This window comes from Propithecus coquereli, unplaced genomic scaffold (assembly GCF_000956105.1).
Source record: "Propithecus coquereli isolate 6110/MARCELLA unplaced genomic scaffold, Pcoq_1.0 Scaffold10, whole genome shotgun sequence".
In the NCBI taxonomy this organism is placed as follows: domain Eukaryota; kingdom Metazoa; phylum Chordata; class Mammalia; order Primates; family Indriidae; genus Propithecus; species Propithecus coquereli.
Genome location: NW_012133858.1, coordinates 9,946,734 through 9,967,855, shown reverse-complemented (window position 1 = coordinate 9,967,855; position 21,122 = coordinate 9,946,734). Strand labels below are relative to the sequence as shown.

The following is a 21,122-nucleotide window of genomic DNA, read 5'->3' as shown; positions in this document are numbered from 1 at the left end:
CAGCCTCCCAGAGAGCTAAGATTACAGGCGTGTGCCACCGCGCCTGGCCTCCAGCCCATATTTTAGCCACTGCCTCTCACAAGCACAGACATCCAGTTACAGCAACAAAGGTTTGAGTGCTTTCAATTGGAAGAATAAATGTAGAGTGTTATGAGCTAAACTAGAACCAAGCTTATCATTACATTCATGAACACCTGTCACATGTTAGGTGCTCTGTAAATGCTTGCAAAATGAGGTGGCATTTAGTTCCAGGAAATGAAAAACAACTCAGTTTCCAAATGATATGTTTCACTGATGTAAAGCAAGTGGAAACTCACGGGAGGCTCCCAGAACACGTGGGCTCAACTGAGCTTGGAGGGAAGGCTCAGCGTTCTTTGTGTCTCAGACTATGACAGCAGGGGCCACCCTGGAAATACTCCTTGATGAATGGAGCCAGGAGCTCCCAAATACCCCACAGGTCAGGGATACATGAAGGGAAGAAAGCAGGGCAAGGAAAAGAATGGGAAGAGTTCTACTTTTCAAATAAAAGTAGATACAGAGAACAATCAACCCTTCCTGCCCCCCACCCTCGCCAGAACAGCCATCCTCCCTTGGACACGTGTGTTCGTTTTATCCATTCATTTCACAAGCTGTTACCGGACACTCATTCTGTGTGGGGCGTCAGCCCCAGCCTGGAGTTGTACCCTACTCAGTAAACACTGAAAAGCCCTCCCTCCACCAGACGCGAGCCAGGCACAGTGGGCTGAGAATGGGCCACGCACAATCTGACGTTCTCCAGGAGCGCACGACAGAGCGCGGGCGCAGAGGCAGGCCAGCAATCACAATCTACAAATGCAGAGGTCACTCTGAGCGGAGGGAGGGAGGGGGAGGAGGGAGAAAGGAGAGGTGGCAGTAGGAAAGAAGAGGAGGAAGAAGGGGGAGGAGAGACGAGGAAGAGGAAAACAGCAGCAGCCCATCTGGTTTCCTCGGGGCCACATCTGACAATACTCTGGTCACGTTTTAATTAATTACAAGGTTTTCCTATTGACTCAATTAAGAGCTCTCTCTCTGATTAATTTTCGAAAGAGCCGGCCGATTTTAAACATGACAAACACAATGATCCCGGTTATTATGGCCTGAGCGGCCAAGAGCAGAAAATAAAGACCCCAGAACAGGCTATGGTCTAGACGTTTGTCCGTGGCCACCAGCTGCGCCCATGCCCAGGGCTCTGGGCTGATAGGCACCGGGGCAGTGTGGCCAGGGGCTGCCGAGGAGTCGCGCGCGGCATTGTGCAGAGACGGGCCCCGGGTGCCCGAGCACTCGGGGTCGCCCCCCGGCAGGGCCCAGAGCTGCAGGCCGGCGCGCTGTCCAGGGCCGCCGCACCGCGGGGGCTCGGCTCGGCCCACGAGGTCTAGGTGCTGCCGCAGCCACCCCAGGAATGGCCGCAGGCCACAGTCGCAGCGCCAGGGATTGTGCCCCAGCAGGACCTCGGTCAGCCGAGGCAGACCCCCAAACACGTCGCCAGGCAGGGTCTCCAGCTGGTTGTGGTCGAGCTGGACCTTCTCCAGGCTACCGAGGTCGGAGAAGAGCGCGCGCGGCAGGTCCCGCAGCCTGTTATGGCGCAGCGACACCTGGCGCAGCCTGCCGAGGCCGCGCAGCAAGCCGTCGGGGAGGGCGGTCAGGCCGTTGGAGTGCAGGGCGAGCACCCGGAGCTCCGCCAGGCCCTGGAAGGCGCCCGGGGGCAGCACGCTCAGCCGCGGGCTCAGAGTCACCCCCAGCGTGCGCAGGCCGCTCAGGTTGCGGAAGGCGGCGGCGGGCAGGGTGCGCAGCCGGGTGCTGTTCAGCCACAGCTCGTGCAGGCCGGCCATCTCCCCGAAGAGCACCCCCCGGGAGCTCTTCCAGCGGGTTCTCGAACAGAGTCAACACCGTCAAATTGTGCGAATGAAGAAAGAGCCCGGAGGGGAGAACCTCGAGGTGGTTTCTGGAAAGAGTCAAAGAACGCAGGCCTGGGAGCTGGTCGACTGCTCCGGGTGCGATGGAGCGGATGTGATTTCTGTGGAGCTGCAGCTCCATCAGGGCGCCCAGACTGCTCAACTGCCCCGAATCCAGAAACACTAGCTGGTTCGAGTGCAGCAGAAGTTTCTCAAGCTTAGCCTGTGTCCCAAGCAATCCCTTGGGCAGGTGGGTCAAGTTGTTTCCTGATAAATCCAACATTTTCAGGTTCCCCAGGTTTGTGAAGAGACGAGAAGAAAGGAAATTGAGTTGATTCTGGTTCAAAAAGAGCTCCTGCAAGTTAACCAGTTTCTGAAACATGTTTTGGTCAATGCCCTTTAGTGCGTTGTGGTCCAAAAACAACTGTTCCAGGAGCACCATCTTATCGAGTAGCGCACCTGGAAGATGAGTGATTTTGTTGCGCGACAACCTGAGGGTTTTTAGTTTTATCAGGTCATCGAAGGTGCCGGGGGCAATGGCGGAAATGTGGCTGTCCGAGAGTATCAGGCGCTGCAGGACGGTCATGCCACTGAAGCTGTGGTTCTGCAAGACGCCGCGGCCCATTTGGAAGAGCAGGACGTGCGTGAGGTTGGTGGGCAGGCCCAGCGCCGAAATGCGCGCCACGTCGCCCCCAGAGCATTGCACCGAGTCCCGGAAGAAACACCTGCAGCCTTGCGGGCAGGGGAGGGGCTGGGCGCGCAGGAGCCCGAGCACCGCGCACAGCAGGGTCCTCCTCAGCATGTCTGAAAAGACAACAGTGGGAGGTCAGTGGTCAACACACAAGGCGTTTACGCCCATATTGAATCTCTGTAACCCTGCACATTTTGCAGAGCCACAGTCCTTTCGCCAGGATTCTCACTCCCTCTTTTCTTAGGAGTGCAGATTTCCCTGGGTGGTGGAAAGACAGGCATTCATTCTACACCGTGAGGTCTCATTCTTTTGTTTAATGGATTTTCTACGCAGCTTAATGCATTGAAATAAAAGCGTTTTGAAGCTACCGAACAGCGGATACTTTAAGATCTTTACCTAGAGAAAACTAATTAAAATGATCACTCTCACATTCAAGTTTGAACACATTACAAAGTAGCGTCCACTGTGAAAACAGCTCTGCTCTTGACTTTATAATTTACCCTGGGTCGGCTATAACCAACAGTCATGAAGGGAATGGCAGAGTCTGCAACCACCACCATCTAATTCTTTTTCTCACAATCATGCTATTTCTGCAGTCCCAACCTACTCTACTAAAACAATGAACACCTCAGACCAGGGAACACCTTCATTAACAGCCAAGCTAAGAAAAGCAGATAACAATAATACCAATCACTTTATGCTATGCAGCGTTTGCAGCGCTTTATTTATTTATACTGTATTCATGTAATCCTTACAATAACTGGATGAGGAGGTATTATTATTATTCCCTGATTCACAGATGAAGACGCAAAGGCACCGAAAGTTTTCTTACGCATACATAGACTTACTGAGCCCTCTAATTTCCTATACTAATTTTAAAAATATTTGGCCTTACCTGAAACGGTTCTGCACCCAAAAGCAACTGAAAGGCTTAGAGCTTTGCATGTGATTTGGCACTTTCCAAAGGAAGAGGGAGGTATCCTTGCATCCTGAAGATAAAGACTTTACAAAGACTTTACCAGAATACGTCAGGGAAAGGACCCTATCTCAGAGAGCATGTTCTGGCTTTTAATGACAAGTATCTTCAAACTGAAAAAGACACCATATATAACCCCAGTACTACTCTTGAGGCTGACTGATAAGAGCAGGAGGGAAAGAAGTTTTTCAAAAATGGCACAATATGACTCTGTGATGCTAGAAAAGTTTAGTGATGTGGTCGGATCATCGCAGTAGCCACACTACTAAATGGGCCACATTTATTTGGGTCTTCCTTTTCATGCTACATGGTTCCAATCAATTCTCCACTCAGTTTTTGGTGGTTTTTTAAACATTCCTTTCTCCATTCAGGAATAAGGCTAAAAACATTATCAAATGTTCCACTCATTTTTTTTTTCTTTTTAGGAATAAGGCTAAAAACATTCTTGAACATGTTCAATAATGGCATTGCTGGGTTGAAGGGTGTTCACATGTTCAATTGAACTTGGGAATGTCAACCTGCTTTCTGAAGCGGCTGTACTGATAGGCAGGGCCACCTGTCGCATGTCTCTGCCCACACTTGGTTCTGACTCTAAATTTAATTTTTGCCATTCATATAACTATCTTAGCATGGCTCTAACTTTTCATTTCCCTGTTTAATGATGAATTTGAGCACCCTTTCATACAATTAAAGGCCACTTGTGCTTCATCTTCTGAGAAATTTGGGTTTCCTTTTGCCCATTTTTCTATATGCAAAACATGTATGCATATCTTTAACAACTGTTATTGTAGACATTCTTTGATAATATTGACGATAAAGACCTCCATCAGGCCGGGCGCGGTGGCTCACGCCTGTAATCCTAGCTCTCTGGGAGGCCGAGGTGGGCGGATTGTCTGAGCTCAGGAGTTCGAGACCAGCCTGAGCAAGAGCGAGACCCCGCCTCTACTAAAATTAGAAAGAAATTAATCTGCCAACTAAAAATATATAGAAAAAATTAGCCGGGCATGGTGGCGCATGCCTGTAGTCCCAGCTACTTGGGAGGCTGGGGCAGTAGGATCACTTGAGCCCAAGAGTTTGAGGTTGCTGTGAGCTAGGCTGACGCCATGGCACTCACTCTAGCCAGGGCAACAGAGTGAGACTCTGTCTCAAAAAAAAAAAAAAAAAAAGACCTCCATCAGAAGACACCAGAAAAAAAGGCGAAAGGACAAACCAAGTGAATATATTTGTAACACCTGTAACTGACAAAGGATTAATATCCAGAATATATAAAGAATGCCTACACTGTGTAATCTAATCAGCCTTTGATGTAATTGTAGCCAAACGCAGAGCCCAGTAAATGCTGAACTGACTGAAATTCTAAGTCAACCACAAGGACGAGCCACTGCCTCTGCCAGGGATGGTGGGAGGTCTTTCAGTTCTCACCAAGGGAAGCAACTCCAGAGCCATGCATAGGCTCATCAAGTGTAAGTGCCCCCTACCGGTGAAAAGGCCAGGGAGCCAACAGGACAGATTGGGAAGGCGAGCTGTGAAACAGTACAAGCTCGAGTCAAATTCCGGTGACGCTTCTTCAGCCTGTTTCCCCAGGAAGACCTCCAGTCAGAATGGCTGCCATGTTCTGTCGTTTGAAGAGAGCAAGACATTCTGATTGCCCAGGAAGGCAAGAGTGGGTATGGAAGTCACAGACAGTGGGGAACACTCTTAGCCCAACTATCGAGCAAGTTGATGAGGTAATGAAAAGTATTTGGAGCGGTCAAGTTTGATGGCTCCAGCATTTCCAGCCTTTTGGATTTGGGTATCCATTAAATAGGTCAGAAATCTGTTGTCCTAAGTGGCAGCTGCTGTATAAAAGTCACAGAGCCCTGGTTTGGCCATTCAAGAGCAGGTGTCTGCCTACATGTTTTTCCTCTGTGGGGAGACTCAGAGGCCAGGGCACAGCAGAGATCTCTGCACTTACCAAGTAACCACAACCCCAACTTGGACTAGGGACAGCCTCACTCAAGTTCCTAGGGCTCCCAGGACTCCCTCAGTCCTTCCCTGCAATATACACTCAGAATACAGCACTTGGCAGTGATGTAGGGAAAGGAGGAGAAACATGCAGAACTATGCCCACATCAGCAGGCTGTGGAGACATGATCATATGCTGCACAAACCAGTGACTGGAAAGAACTTGGGCTCAAACTAGGCCCTCACTCACCCAACCCATCACACCACAGCCAGCCACATACTCCCTAGCAGAGGTTGCATGTCTCCTGGAGAACCTGGGATACATGAAAACTCCCACGGAAACACAAAAGCCCAACAGATGCCACTTCACTTCAAATTTACCACATCTTACGTGGTATTAGCCTTTTGGTTTGACCCTCCCAACTAATAGAGTGTAAGTCGCTAATCTTTTATTTCGATATTTCCCTTAGACCTCCCGACATTCCACATTTGGCTCTACATTGTATCTGACTGATGGGTTTCCTAGGATGGTCACAAACAGGGTATGTGGAATGTTGTACTTATTTCCTTTAAAAGTCCAAAGTTAAAGAAGAGGAAAGGAAAGAAGAAAAGGAAGGAGAAGGAAAGAAAGAAAGAAAGAGACAGAGAGAGAGAAAGAAAGAAAGGAAGGAAGGAAGGAAGGAAGAAAAAGGAAGGAAGAGAGGGAGGGAGGGAGAGAAGGAAGGAAGGGTGGGAAGAAAGAAAGGAAGAGAGAGAGAAAGAAAAAAGGAAGTGGGGAAGTATTAAGCAAGAAAGTAAATCCAGAGAGGGCAGTATTCATGTTACTTTTAAAAAGCAAACAAAGGTATAAAGACATAGAAGAGTGAAGTGTTATTCATTCATTTACATTTTTATTTTGAATAGCTTCAATCAAAAAGATTTCATAAGGTTATTTACAATGCTGAATGTACAATTATGAATGTATGCCTTTTTGACAACAGGGTACCATTCTTGAGCAGCAATTCAATTTTAAAAATATAAAGATGCAGTATCATTTCTGATATAAAGTTACTTAAAAAAATCCAAGGTCTTAGGGAATTCACAAATCATAACAGAAAGTAACTATTTTATTAACTTAATGTACACATAATTACCAAATTTTAATACATTAAAAATATGTGTAAATGCCCAGACTGTACAAAAATTAACACATTTTGTTAAAAGTTCCCAACCACCTCCCACCATAAATATACAAAAACCTATTTTTAGATATGCCAAAATTGCATGCATGAAATATTAGAATATTTTCTAAAGCTTGAATTTTCCTCTTTGCTGGATGTTATCTATAGCTGTTTTTGGAACAGACTACATAAACATTGACATATTATTTACCATGCCTTCGAAACTGTGCAGTAATTTCATAAACGTGGGAAATAAAATAAATAGAGTAAAAACTGCAACAGTTTTGTTTAAATGCAAGTGCAATTTGGAAAGCTTTCGAATTTAAGGATTATAAAACTACTATAAAAAGTATTTTTTTTGTTGGCTTAGCCACTTTTATTCAAGCATTATTTGCAGCATTGCTTTACAGCAGTTGGTGCTCGAAGATACAAAACATATAGTTACCACTATTTATACTTGAGGGAGAAAAAAAAACTTTAAACAACCCTGAGGGAGACACACATTAAAAATCTTGTTATTTATTTAAAAAGTTAAAAAGTTACATATCATTATTTAACAATTACTTTCCCAGACATTTCTGTCCTTTAAGTATGTGCATAAATAAAATTTAAATCAGCAATATTTATTCATCTTAATACATCAAAATAATATATGTACAGATTTTAAAATTTAGGTCTGTATAAACTCAAATAATTTAATGTGAAATTCAGAATCAAACTTACTATGTAATGGTGACCTACACAGAGGATTCAGTCTACTTATGGCACTGAGTAGGACCCACACCTGGATTCACATTCTTCAAATAAATTCTCAACCTGAATAACCCACCTTTCTATGTTCAAATCTTCCTACAAATGCTTTTCTGCCTACCTAAAAACCTCATTCTTTTGAAAACAATATAGACAGATGAGATATAAAACCCTTATTAACTCTAACTTTTAAAAAAGGGGGGGTGTCAAAAATAGCTCTTTATGATCGTGCTGTTAAAGATGTTAAATACAATCTGATAATTGGATTTTTAAGCTGCTACTTAGCAATTACTTTAATTATATGCCTCAGTATTTAAACCAAAGAATAAAATTTACGGTTCTGGAAATCACTAAAGAATAACACTTGAGCATATTTAAAATGAATACGGAAATTATAAAACTATCAAGTGAATAAGTAACTCTAGAAAACAGTGCTAATTCACAGCTCAAGAGGTCTAAGATGCATAGCTTCATAGAACCATTCATGGAACAATTGTTCTTATCATCTAATGTGTATTAGTATATTATACATTTTGGTGGAAAACTTCAATTACATTTTTGTAAGAATCATCAGTGGCAATAGTAATAACAGTGATCCTGAGTGTAACTTACATTTCTCTACAGTTACCAATCATCATTCAGGTCTTTGCAGCATAAAGAATGAGAACCATTTATTTGGTCCTACAATTCTGGTTAAAATTTGGTAAACTGGTAAATATATACTAGGAAAATAATGATCAGCTAGAAGTAGAAAGAACAAGCACGCTACTGGTTAAGGAAGTACACAGGATAATGTCACATTGTTTTAAGAGTTTAGTGTCCATGTCACAGCAGTATCAACTGCTGGAACCTACCTATAAAAAGGCATTTAAAAAGTTACTTTAATTTTGTTTAGAATTTGACATTACTCAGGCAAAACAGAAAGGTGAAAAATATTTTCCACATTTCTTTTGGCTTAATGAGTGTCTGTTTTTCAGCTTTATTTCCTCCATTTTTTCTCCCAGAAATTTCCATACCAAATACACTCATTTGTCACTCTCCAATCCAAAATAGATATGCTGTGACCTCTGGCGCCACCTAATGGCATATAACAAACTCTTACCAAGTTCATATTGTTTTGAAAAACAGCAGTCATTTAAATCCAGTCTTTTTCAAGCCTCATTATCGACAGGAGAGACATAGACCAAACCTCAAAAAATCTTATGAGGTAAATTTCTAATTACAGAAACCCTTACTGTTATTCTATGTCTTTGGGTAATTAAAAATGTAGAAGTAGAAAATAAAAAGACATTTGAAACACCACAAACCTTAGGGGGAAAAAGCAGGTTTGAAGAGAGATTAGAAAGATGGACTGACATCTACTGCCAAAAGAAATAATCTCTTTTCCTAGTGAACGGTTCTATAACAGCAAATTGAAGCAAATTCGACTACTGACACCACACATAGCACAAGATCCATTTAATAGGTTTGAGCGATATCTCAAGAAGGCAGTGAAGCACCTTGCTGATTAGAAAAATAAAACCCAGGCAGTTTGTACAGAAAACATAAAACCATATATGGAAATTACCTGAGTTGTTCTATAAGCAACACCATACAAACTCACTCCTAACTCTAGGCCATTGAAGGGAACTGGTGTATGTTTACATAGAATTCTTTGGAAGAAGTATTAGAATCAAATGAAAATAGGCTTTCAATCTGTTTCACTGGAGGCTAACTGACAAATTTTACCAACCACAAATTTAGGGCCTATATATGAACACAGATCTTTTCTAATAAGGGGGTTGTGAAAATAAATTTAAACGGATAAACTAGTCTCAGAAGTTAATGTCTAAAAACCTACCAAACACCAAATTTCTCCTGTGCCCTATGTAAAGAGGGTAACAATCAAGAGATTCTGGAAATGCATATAACAGGTTACTGAATGAAGATATAGAACTTTACAGACTGTGAATTTAACTGTCAGGCTAATACCTTTTTTTGTTTTGTTTTTTTAAAAAAAAACAAACCAAGTTTTCAATTCAGCGACTATATCAGAAGGGACAGAAGCTGAAACTGTGCCATTCTGACACACAGTATCAGAAAATCCTAAAACCACATTCTCCTCAATACTGCTATTAGCATGCCACTGAGACTGATTCATTGCTATATGCTACGTTATGGTGATGATTTGGCATGATCCATTCTCCTTAACTAAAGCTTTAGCTTCTGTTGTTGTCTGAGGTTTTGGTGGCCATTCTGGATCGACCAAGAGCTCCTGTGCCAGATACATGTACTTGGCCTTTGGTATCTTCTTTCTGCAGCGCAGGGCCCAGGACAAGCAGCATTTTCCCCACCGATCCACTGACACCTAAAAAAATAAAGAAAAAGGAACAATTAAGAGTTTGTTTTTAACAGGTTTATGAAAGCATACATTAGCACAGAAAAATAACAGAAAATGACTTCTGAACACAACAAACAAATGGGAAAAAAATCCAAGTTAAAAAAAAGGCAGCTTTCAAATATTTAGGTACTGATTTTTTTTTTAGATTTTTTGTTTATTCATGGAATTTACTTCATTTTGTGTAGTTTTATGTACCTATTATTCTCTTGTGTACTAAAACTTTTAAATAACTTGAAGATCTGGATTCTATAACACAAAATATCTGATGTATTAAGAATAACTTTATTCAGAAAGAGAAAACATTTTTGTTATTTAATTTGGAAACCCTCCTATTCTATCCCAAACTATCTTTTGGTATTATTGCTACGAGCAACTTAGCCACCTGATCATTTTGGGATGAAAGCGGTATAAAAATATGCTTGTTGCTGTTAATGTTTCAAAGCATGATGTGAATATTGTTAGGTCAAAATTAGGTCTTAAAACATGTTTAAAGTCAATCATGTCTTTTAAAACCACATCCTTACTAATACTTTATAATGATAGTTTCCCTTGGTGTTCCACAACTGGAAAGAGGTATACAGAAAGGTGCAAAAGCAAGTACAACTTCTTAGTATTATTCCATTATAAAAAGCTCTGCTGTCACTGAAATCCTTCGGATCAATCCTGATGTTTTTAATGAATGTGACCTTAGATAAATAATCCCTGGAGAACAAGAAAAGAGTCCCTGGCTAATGGATAGAAATGTAAATTCAACAGAGGACCAAAAGGTAACCTCAGAATTTGTCTCAACTGAAATTTGAAAATGAATGAAATAAAATGTAATGACTATACCAATGTCTGTAGTAGTTATATTCACCTCTGAATATAACTACTTAATTATTCTGGCTGTTGTTTCTTGAAGTGACATTTAAATCCCAGGTTGTTTTGTTTTGCCAACCAACATATAACCCAGGCTACAACTAGGTCTAATCACCTTAAAAGAATGCCGCAGGAAACTATTTAGCATTAGGATACAGAAGACACTATGGTATAGGATTCTTTAAGTGATCCAAAATAACACATAATAATCCCTTTCTAGAGCAGGCACACAAAACAATGTTTAACCAGAGATGATGGTTCACTACTTGGGGCTTTTTCCCAAGGTGTTTAAATTCTTCCATCTAACTGTGGAAAAGATTATTGTTTCTAAATCAATCTGAAAGCTGTTACTTTTTATTTTATGGCAAGTAGCAGGATCACGGAATAAAGGTGATGTTGATTGTCGACTTTTTAAAAGTCAACATTAATAGACTTTGTCTAGCGAGATGATCTGCCAGGTTGAAGGGCAATGTATAGCAGGCAGAGTCAAGGAAAGTCAAAGCCAAGTGCATTCAAATTTAAGGCACACACATAGATATATAAATTCATTGTTCCCCATATACAGAAAGATAAGCAATAAAATTCAAACTAATTTAATTGTAAACAGTATCACAACTAAAGAGGATTCTTTTCACATTAAGGGTGCATTTAAAAAAACCTCACATCCTTATCAAAAACAATGTATACTTGTCACAATTTCAAAAAAAATTAAGTCAAGAGGAGCACTAGGGATATCCCTGCTTCATCATCATTAGAAACTCATTTTGTTCCTTACCCTCACCATTGCCAAATATCACACACAAAAAGTACACTGTATGCAAGTACGGGCTGATTAGTTTATAAACACAAACTGCCACGCACACCCTAAAAACACAATGTAATTCACTGGAAAAACACGAGGTGCCACCGGCATGCTGGAATGCGAAATCAGGCGAGAGGATGGTTGCAAGGAAGAAAGGCGGGCACTATGCAGCACGAAGGCGGTGAGGCAGGGCACGGGGGCTCAGAATGAGCACTTGGGTCTCCCCAAGACACCTGGGGCATAAATCCCTTAGCAGGAGAACACATTAGCTATAGCAACTGGATCTTTCAGTTTGTTTCTGAAAGGAATTTATCCCCTCAGACAAAGAAAGAGGCTATCATAGTTCAGCAGAGAAACCATAAAGAACTTTCAAAGAGATCTATAGCTAAAATTCTCCTGCTTCTTAGACCACTTCAAGCTGTTCATTCTTGAACCCGAATGCCAGTTTACACTTAGCAGTATTTTTAGGAAATGTTTTCATGGGTAGCATATAAAATAAGCCATGCTTAAAGGATAAAAATGTTATAATGGCACTGCGGTTTTCATAAGTCTTCCATACCAATCCTGAATCTAAAACAAACAACCAGTATTAGCATTCTATTAATATCTAAATAACCTCAAATAACATTCTAAGTGGCAAAAGGACTACTTCCATTTTTCACCAAAAAGAAAATCTAAGTCTGGCACAAATCCTCAGGCAGGATGAAACCTCGCACTAGTATGATTCTAGTTCCACATTGACTCTTAAGTGCCCTCAGTTCACCAAACACAAGGTTGGCAGCAGAAATGCTTCTAAGGAGAATACATAGCACAGATCTCTTCAAACAGGAGTAAAGCTTTATAGAAAACCACAGATGATGGGGACCTCCACTGCAGGTTTTCAGCAGGTGAAGGGTGGAGTGGAAGGCACTTTTGATGAATATCCTCTCTTGAAAATCACTGATATAAAGTCTCTTAAGATTGTCATTAGATCGAGAGAGAATGCATACAAAGTACCTACTACAAAAAAAAAAATTAGGTCATTAAATATGAAATGTCTGATTTCAAATCAAAAGTTTAGTTTATTATATCTCAGACAAGAAGCAGCATAATTAATCAAAGTATGCGCCTAAACTATCAACACAGTTTGCCATCTTTGACAGTAGCTTGTTTATGCCAGCAGCGAAGAAGCCTGGAAAGAGAGTGGCAATAAAGTCGCGAAAGGCGTTTTCCACAACTTGTTGAGAATTGAGTATTTTTCCTTGCAAGAAGTGGTCCAAAGCCTAGAAGAAGCGGTAGTCAGTTGGCACATGATCTGGTCAATATGGTGGATGACAGAAAGTTTCCAAGTCCAACCTCTGTAATTTGAGCAGCACTGCGTGACATGTGGTTGAGTGTGTTGTCTTGTAAGAGGATTGGCCTGTCTCTATTGACCAATCTCGGCTGCTTAATCACAAGCATCCTCATATTTCGTCCAAGTGGTTGCAGTAGACATCCGCTGTGATCAACTGACCAGGTTTCATGAAGCTGTAGTGGATAATACCGGCACTGGACCATCAAACAGACACCACTAGCTTTTTTTGATGAATATTTGGTTTTAGAATGTGTTTCAGCACTTCATCTTTACCCAACCATTGTGCCGAATGCTTGCGATTGTCAAAAATAATCCATTTTTCATCACACATAACAATGCGGTATAGAAATGATTCACCTTTATGTAGTGACAGCAAAGAAAGGCAAGCTTTGAGACGATTACTCTTCTCACACTTGTTTAATTCATGCAGAACCCACCTATCCAGCTTCCTCACCTTGCTGATTTGTTTCAAATGGTCCGATATTGTTGGAATAGTAATGTCAAACCCTGCTGCTAATTCACGTGTAGATTGAGATGGATTTGCTTCCACTATAGCTTTCAGCTCATCATTATCCACCTTGATCTCAAGTTGCCCACATGGTTCATTTTCAAGATTAAAACCACCAGAATGGAACTTCTCAAACCATCGACATACTGTGTGTTCATTAGCCACATCCTTCCCAAAATACTTTCTTGATATTTCAAGCTGTCTGCGCAGCATTGATTCCAGGACAGAACTCCTATCCAAAAATAACACGGATTTTTGACTTATCCACGTTTTCACAAAAATTGCTCTAAAAAAAATTTGAAAGATAAATCACAAGCCAAATTGTGTGTTTGAAAGAATGAAGATGTACCTTCACAATAAAAATTTTAAAAGCATCGAAGTGAAATGTCAGAGATATCAATTGTTGAACTTAGTACTTGAGAGAATCGAACATTTCATACTTAATAGCCTAATATAATAGATACTGATAACAGTAGATGTCTCCATTTTGTCATTTGATCATTGTATTAGTTTACATCTTCATGGTCCCACAAATGATATATGTGAGACAGTGTGGCAAACTGATAAAAAAAATTTCTCTTAAAATCAGAAACACTGGTTCCAACTTCCAACTCTGCCATGCATTAAATGCATAACCTTGGCAAATCAACTGAACGGTGTTTATGTATAAAATGGAGTTAGAAATGTGTTAAGATTGGGAGGATCTTGGAGGTGTTATATACTGCCTTGTAGATATTTTGGATATAGTTACTACAGATTTCCAGATAAAGTGACTTCCTAATTCAACTGTGTAGGGCCTGAAGCTTTGAAGCTTTCAACCCAACTCCCATCTACATGGTAAGGAAGGAAAAGATGGAACGGGACTTCTCTTCCCCGACAATAATGTAAAAGGCTGAGAGTTGCTGTCTGAGAAGGCCTCATGGGCTTCTTGGTAAAAGAAGAGCACAGGAGGGGCAGAAGTCAACAGGGGCCTGGGGTGGGGAGAATTACAGCAGCCACAGAAGTCCTAAGAGTAGCAAGTCACTGTCACCTTTACTTTCTTTTCACGGTATGGTAGGATTTTCCAACCTCAGCATTAATGACATCTTGGGCTAGATAGACTATTCTCTGTTGTGAGAGGTTATCCTGTATACTACAAGATGTTTATTTAACGGTATCCCTGGCCTCTACCCCACTGTATGCCAATGCCAGTAGCAATCCCTTTCCCTCAAGTGTACAACCAAAAATGTCTCCAGACACTGCCAAATGTCCCCTGGGGGAGAAAATGTCCCCTGATTGAGAACCACAGCCTTATAGTAATATAATATGACTGATTAGATTTTGAAGGGGGCTGGACACGGTGGCTCACACCTGTAATCCTAGCAGTCTGGGAGGCCAAGGCGGGTGGATCGTTTGAGCTCAGGAGTTGGAGACCAGCCTGAGCAAGAGTGAGACCCCGTCTCTACTAAAAATAGAAAGAAATTAACTGGACAACTAAAAATATGTAGAGAAAAAATTAGCTGGGCATGGTGGCGCGTGCCTGTAGTCCCAGCTACTCGTGAGACTGAGGTAGTAGATTGCATGAGCCCAGGAGTTTGAGGTTGCTGTGAGCTAGGCTGGCGCCATGGCACTCTAGCCCAGGCAACAGAGTGAGACTGTGTCTCGAAAAAAAAAAAAAGATCTTGAAGGGCCACAAATGTGAATAGTGAAACCACATTACATGCAGAAGTGTCAGAGGATGAAAGTGTATCATTTTGTACTAAGACGTTTAAGAACTCTCTTTCCTAAAGCCAATAATTTAAAAATGCTTTCTTAATCATGACCATAGAAATGGAAGACCAAAATTCTTGTCTACTCAATGATTTTCAGACTTAGCCAACACACGGGGCATGCTGGCGTCTACCTGCTCTGGGAACTCTCTACCTTCACTGGCTCCCCTCAACACGTGAGAGGCAGAACTTCACATGACAGACACCAACTCTTAAAAAATAACAAGGGCAGATACTTATTAATAAATTTTTAGGAAAGAGGCTTAGCAAATAATAGAATTTTCTGCCATTTAATTCTGGGTGAAAGATGAGGGGGGACTTCCAATTCAAATATTTTAAAGGAGCCTTATGATACCTACTTTTGACTAAACTGGGGTATAACTCCTCTTCCAAACATGCATTTCCTGTTTAGATCAATAGTCAGAGATCTCTTAGGAGGAAATAAAAACTCTATTTAAATGTTTCCCTAGTTTGGGGAATGTAATACAAATATTTCACATGAGGACTGATGATATGAGCCTGAACTAACCCTTTGAAGTAATAATGTAGTGGTGTTACCAAAAGGGAAAAAAAATACAGTCACGGATAATATTTTGGAATTGGACTTGAGCCCCTCAGACAACTCTGGTCATGCTGACTACCAGGAACAACTGAGTATTACATTGCTTTAAGAAAAAAAACTAAGGCTGATTCCAGACTCATTCCATCATTAAAAAACCATCATTATTCGTCATAAAGCATTAGATAACAGAAATGGCACTCTACAAGTCCTCTTATAAAGCAATACTGTGGCATTGCACCAGGGCATCAAGCCTGCTGAATTACCAAAACAAAGCTCAGAAAGTTGCCACTTAGGTAAAAGGTGGCTAAAAATAAGTGAGTGACCCAACTCAGAAATGCCAGGGAATCCTCTTGAACTCTGTAAGGGTCTTATGGCTCGAGGATGAATGAAAGACTCGGAACTCCCATTTGTAAAGCACATCATACCTACGAAAAGCAATTATAAGGCAAGGAAGGGGTGAGATTTTATACTGTCAAGTTCTCTATGCCCAAAAGGCTGGCTCACAGAGCTTTGATGCAACAACAGTATTGGTTTAAAGTAAGTCTAACCTGTATCTGTATCAAGAGGTATACTTTAACATCCTAACACTAGGAAATGGGTTTTATTTATCTGTTTCTCTTCTCTTTTTACCACGCGGCTTGTAACACTTTTCAAATAATTGGCTACTTAACAGGCCCAAAAAGTCAAACATCCTAAACTACAGTTTGTCTAAAAATGAGCCCATCATTTTCTGCATGATGAGAGACATACACTGGGGAAAGCCAAAAAGCCATCCCAAATTAAGGCATAGTAACTGACAAGAAGTCAGAAATAATTCTTTGAAATACTGGCATTGGTTAGGAATAAATGAGATGGTGAAAAGAAAATTTTAAAAAATTTTGGCCTTGGACTCAGGTCCAAGAAGAAACAATTTTCATTTCAAAACTTGTTTGCATGAATTTCATTTAGCTTCTAAGGTACCCATGAAAATCAAAAACATAAAATTTAAAGGAGACAGACAGAAATGGAAAAACTGACTCTCACCTTTAAGGACAAGACCTTTACACACATAGAAGAATGGGACTGGAATGGAAAAGAGACTTACGAAATTTCTGGTCCTGAAAAGCCTATAACAAATGTTTGCCATAAATTTTCTAGGACTCCTTACAAGAAATGAAATGCCAGACGTAAGCAAAAAGGTTGAAGCAACACACAACAGAACCGCCTACAGAATGCTGAGTACACAACTAAAAGAGCCTCAATACACATGAAGAATTGACAGTAAGTGCTGTTTTCCAACCTGTGGTGGCTGTGTGGTGCCGAAGCGATATTCTCCTTGTTTGTCTCGATTGAACACAACCTTCCAAAGGACCATGTCAAGGAAGAAGTTCTGAGAGATATTCCAGTGAGTTAAGAATTAATAATTACTAAGTAATTCTTTATTAATGTGCACATTTTAAAAGACTCATACAATGCTGCACCATTAGTGAAAAACATGATTTTGTTTTCATATAATTTCAGTTAATACTACAAAAGAATAAAGAGTAACAGGACTTTTGTAATAAATATAAATCATCATAAAATTCTTGATAAAATGGGACTTCTAAATTTTCTACAAAATATGGCTTTTATATGAACCCTTGGGTCTTTCCCATTATTAAAACAATTCTTATGTAATTTGAAGTCTTTTTCTTAACAATGAGTTGTTCTCATTGAATTAATATCTAATATTAATTCTATATCTATTTATCTGTAGCTATAGATATGTATGATTTCATCAGCATCCAACACAAATAATTCTTTAGATAGTAAGATTAATAAATAGCATTTAACTGAAATGATGAACTTATACTGTAGAAAAAGGAACATTTTTAGAATATAGTATCTTAGACGTGCTTTCCAGAATCCATAAGATAGAAAAAATACATTCCACTGGACACCATAAAAAGGTCAGTACCACAATATCCATGCTGTCCGTAATATCCCAAATTTCAGTACCAAGTCATTTTTTAGGAGATAATTGAAAATAAGCATAATTTCTAAGTCTGCTGTTATTACTAAAGCATACGTATTTCTGGATAAATTACCTTAATTTTAATGTGAAAGCCTATGCTATGAATATCTCCCTCTTCCATTTCTTACATCGCTACTGGTAGGAGTGAATTATGATTACAGTTCTGAGGGCAGACATAAGTTTGTTAATAAGTAGCAAAGGAGAACTTGCTAGCTCCTTTTCGAGAAGCTGACCTAAAGGCAATCCTAATGGGAGGGTAACAATATATAATGAATAAAAAGAGTACTTAAGACTTCTAGAGGTCACTCAAAAGTAAATACCAAGGAGGAAGTTCCAGTCATCAATGTTGAAATTAGTTAAGTACATAGTGGTCATTATTTTATGCTTTCAATAAACTCTCCTACTACCAATATTCACTATATTTCCTGGAGAAAGCCTTCTCACCCTTTCCTTCCTCCTTAAATGGGAGAGTTTACCATACATCACAGAACACAGATGGGAGATACCCACTCTGATTTCATGGCTACTAGTTCATCAGTTCATGGGCTGCCCATCACTACCCATCACTAATATTTGCTATATCTCACTGCTTATTTTTCCCTACCTGCATGAGTGCAACTAAGTCATATCCCTTAATATGTCTACTATCAGTTCATGGAAAAGGTCAGAAGAGAAGGCTAAATAATTCTGCCTAAAATGAAACTGAGTTGGTTTTCTATAATGTCACCTGTCCTCTTCCCCCATTTACCATTACATTATCTAAGAATCCCAAAGCAACAAAGTAGCCAGCCATTTGATTATCTGAAGTGCTTACCTCCACCATGATAGATACAAAGGCATTGACAAGAACAATGATGAGCATAGTTACACGCCAGTGATATGGTACACACACTATCTGTAAGACAAAAAATTTAAAGTTAGAATTGTTGTAAGCAGTGCTATAATATAGCACTATATCATAATTTCTAAATTTACTGAATTACTATTATATACCAAACACTTTCACACACATTATCTGTTTAATCCTCAACAATACCACAATGTATATATTATATCCATCCACTTTTCAGATGATAAAACTCCAAGTTTTAAGTAACTCAAGGTTAAAGAAAATATTAAGTTGCTGAACTTAGAGTAAAATCCTAGTCAGACTTAAAAGCCCATGCTACTAGATCATAAATTTCTAACAAGTCCCTATTTTTCAAATAAAAACCTATCTTTAAAATCTTTTTTTTCCCCTTTCTTTTTCTTTTTTTAAACTTTTTTAGAGACAGGGTCTCACTCTGCTGCCCAGGCTGGAGTTCAGTGTCCCTGATCATAGCAAACTGTAACCTCAAACTTGTGGGCTCAAACTTATGATCCTCTTGATTTACCCTCCCAAGTAGCTAGGACTACAGGCGCACCACGCCCAGCTGATTTTTATTTTTATTTTTTCGTAGAGACAAGGTCTCTCTATGTTATTCAGGCTGGTCTCAAACTCCTGGCCTCAAGAGATCCTCCCACCATGGCCTCCCAAAGTGCCTGGATTATAGGCATGAGCCACTATGCCCAGCCAAAAACCTGTGTTTAAACAATGAGGCAGATACCACTCTAATAATGAAGTATTGGTAAAAACTCACATTATTATAAAGACAAACTAATAAGAGAACTAAGAAACATTATATAAGTTTTTACTTTAAAATCTGATTAATTTATAAGGCCCCCCAAAAAAAAGATAAAAGGGAAAAAACATTAATGCATTCACTCTTTTATAGTTAGCAAATATTTATTGAGTGCCTGAAATACTGGGCTAGATGCCAAGGAGTGGCATGATCTAACATGATTTAGGAAAAATATTATTTCTTTTTTAGGAAAACAGTATTGTCTTTCCTAGGAAAAAGAGATTCAGAATAAGAAAGCTGAAAGAATCTAACAACTGACTGGATACGCAAAGAGAAGGACAAGACAAGAATAGCCACACAAACACAAACACTTCTGATTAAGATAAACAGTGGTACCAAGCAACACAGTAGAAACAGGGTTGAGAGAGAACATTATGAGCTTAGTTTTTAGGAGGTTACTATTGAGTAGAGCACTCAAGAAATAGTCAGTATGTCAGTGGCTATGCAGGTCTAAAGCTCAGTAGCAAGAACTAAGCTGAGTTTTTAACATATAGATGGCAATTAGAGGGTGATGTCCTAACTGTAGGTGAGATCACCTGAATATACAGAGTAACAAGAAGGATAAGAACAGAAATGTGAGGAACACTAACATCTGAGGAGCAGGCAGAGGGACTGGAGCCACAATGGAGAATGAAAATTAAGAGTCACAGAGGTAAGAAAAGATCTGGAGAGCAAAGCATCACACAATTCCATGGGAGGTGTCTTAAGAATGATGACATGGCTAATTGGTCAAATACTGCTGGAGAGCCAAGTAAGACTGGAAAGAACCATTTGGAGGAGACAAGGTCACTGGACTTAACCAACAAGAGGATTGTTAATGGCCTTGGTAAGGACAGTTTCAGTAGATTTGCAGGGGTTGTTGCTAGACTAGTTGATGAATGTGGGGGGGGTGAGCTGAATGTAGCAGTATTTCAAGAGCAAGTTTGGCTATAAAGCAGAAGACGTGTGGCGTGTGGCAGGAGAGCAATATAAATGTTTTCCCCTTTTGCTTAAAGTGCTTATCTAAACCCTCAATGATGCACGTAAAGAAACAGACATACACACTGCTGCTAAGACAATAACCTGGCAACCTCTCCAAAGTTCAATAAAAAATTCTAGATACCCTTCGACCAAGCAATTCCACTTCTGCACATTGAGCCTATAAGTAGACATTTGTCCATAATAAAAGTGTGCCAAGATTTATAATACAGCATTGTTTATAACAGTAATACCCTAGAAACAATGTAAATATCCATCAAAACAGAACCAGTTAAATTTTTGAAAAAGTCCATGAAATGGAATATTCATTCCGTAAGATTCATATACCTACCCAAACCTGTCAATAACATACAAGACAAGAGAATAAAGTCTGACTTCATTCATGCAATGGAGGTGAAAACCCCAAACAAAATCCCAGCAACTCATATCCAGAGGGTTTAAAAGAATGCATCATGACCAAATTGGATTTATTCTAGGAAAGTTAGTTAGTTCAATATTTGAGTATTAGTCAATTATAATTTACCACATTCTCCAGAAAGAAAAATTATGTGATCATTCAATAGCTGTGGGAAAACCATTAGATAAAATTTTAAAACCATTCATGTTAACAACACTATAGAAGGAAGCTTCTAACCTGACAAAGGCTATATACTAGAAATCTACAGCAAACAATATATTCACTGGTGAAATATTAGGAGCACTCCCTCTAGAGTCAAGACCAAGACAAGGATCAAACCATCACTACAACCAATATATTAATATATATGGACATGAAAAATATAGAGAGAGGGTATATAGGACTATAAATGTCATAAACAAAAATTTTGTAATTAAGCCAAGTAAGTAGCACAGAGGGGAAAAAATATAT

General features: G+C 39.9%; 2 protein-coding genes across 5 annotated transcripts in view; both read right to left on the bottom strand.

The window, feature by feature from the left end:
* Positions 1 to 1,028: 1,028 nt before the first annotated feature.
* GP5 (glycoprotein V (platelet)) lies at positions 1,029 to 2,712 on the bottom strand. The gene is given in 2 exon segments (XM_012639850.1): positions 1,029 to 1,865; positions 1,867 to 2,712. Coding segments are annotated over 2 exon segments (1,683 nt in total).
* A 5,679-nt stretch (positions 2,713 to 8,391) lies between these two features.
* The window catches only part of ATP13A3 (ATPase type 13A3), a 103,333-nt gene continuing 90,602 nt past the window's right edge, over positions 8,392 to 21,122 (bottom strand). Inside the window, exons 31-33 of one of the 4 annotated variants that reach the window (XM_012641772.1) lie at positions 18,430 to 18,510; positions 16,902 to 16,991; positions 8,392 to 9,778 (exon numbers count right to left, since the gene is read on the bottom strand). In XM_012641772.1, the coding sequence (XP_012497226.1) occupies positions 9,581 to 9,778; positions 16,902 to 16,991; positions 18,430 to 18,510 (369 nt within the window). In that variant the 3' untranslated portion in view covers positions 8,392 to 9,580. The remainder of the gene's footprint in view (positions 9,779 to 16,901; positions 16,992 to 18,429; positions 18,511 to 21,122) is intronic. The other 3 variants (XR_001137374.1, XM_012641781.1, XM_012641779.1) reach the window with 3 other exon arrangements.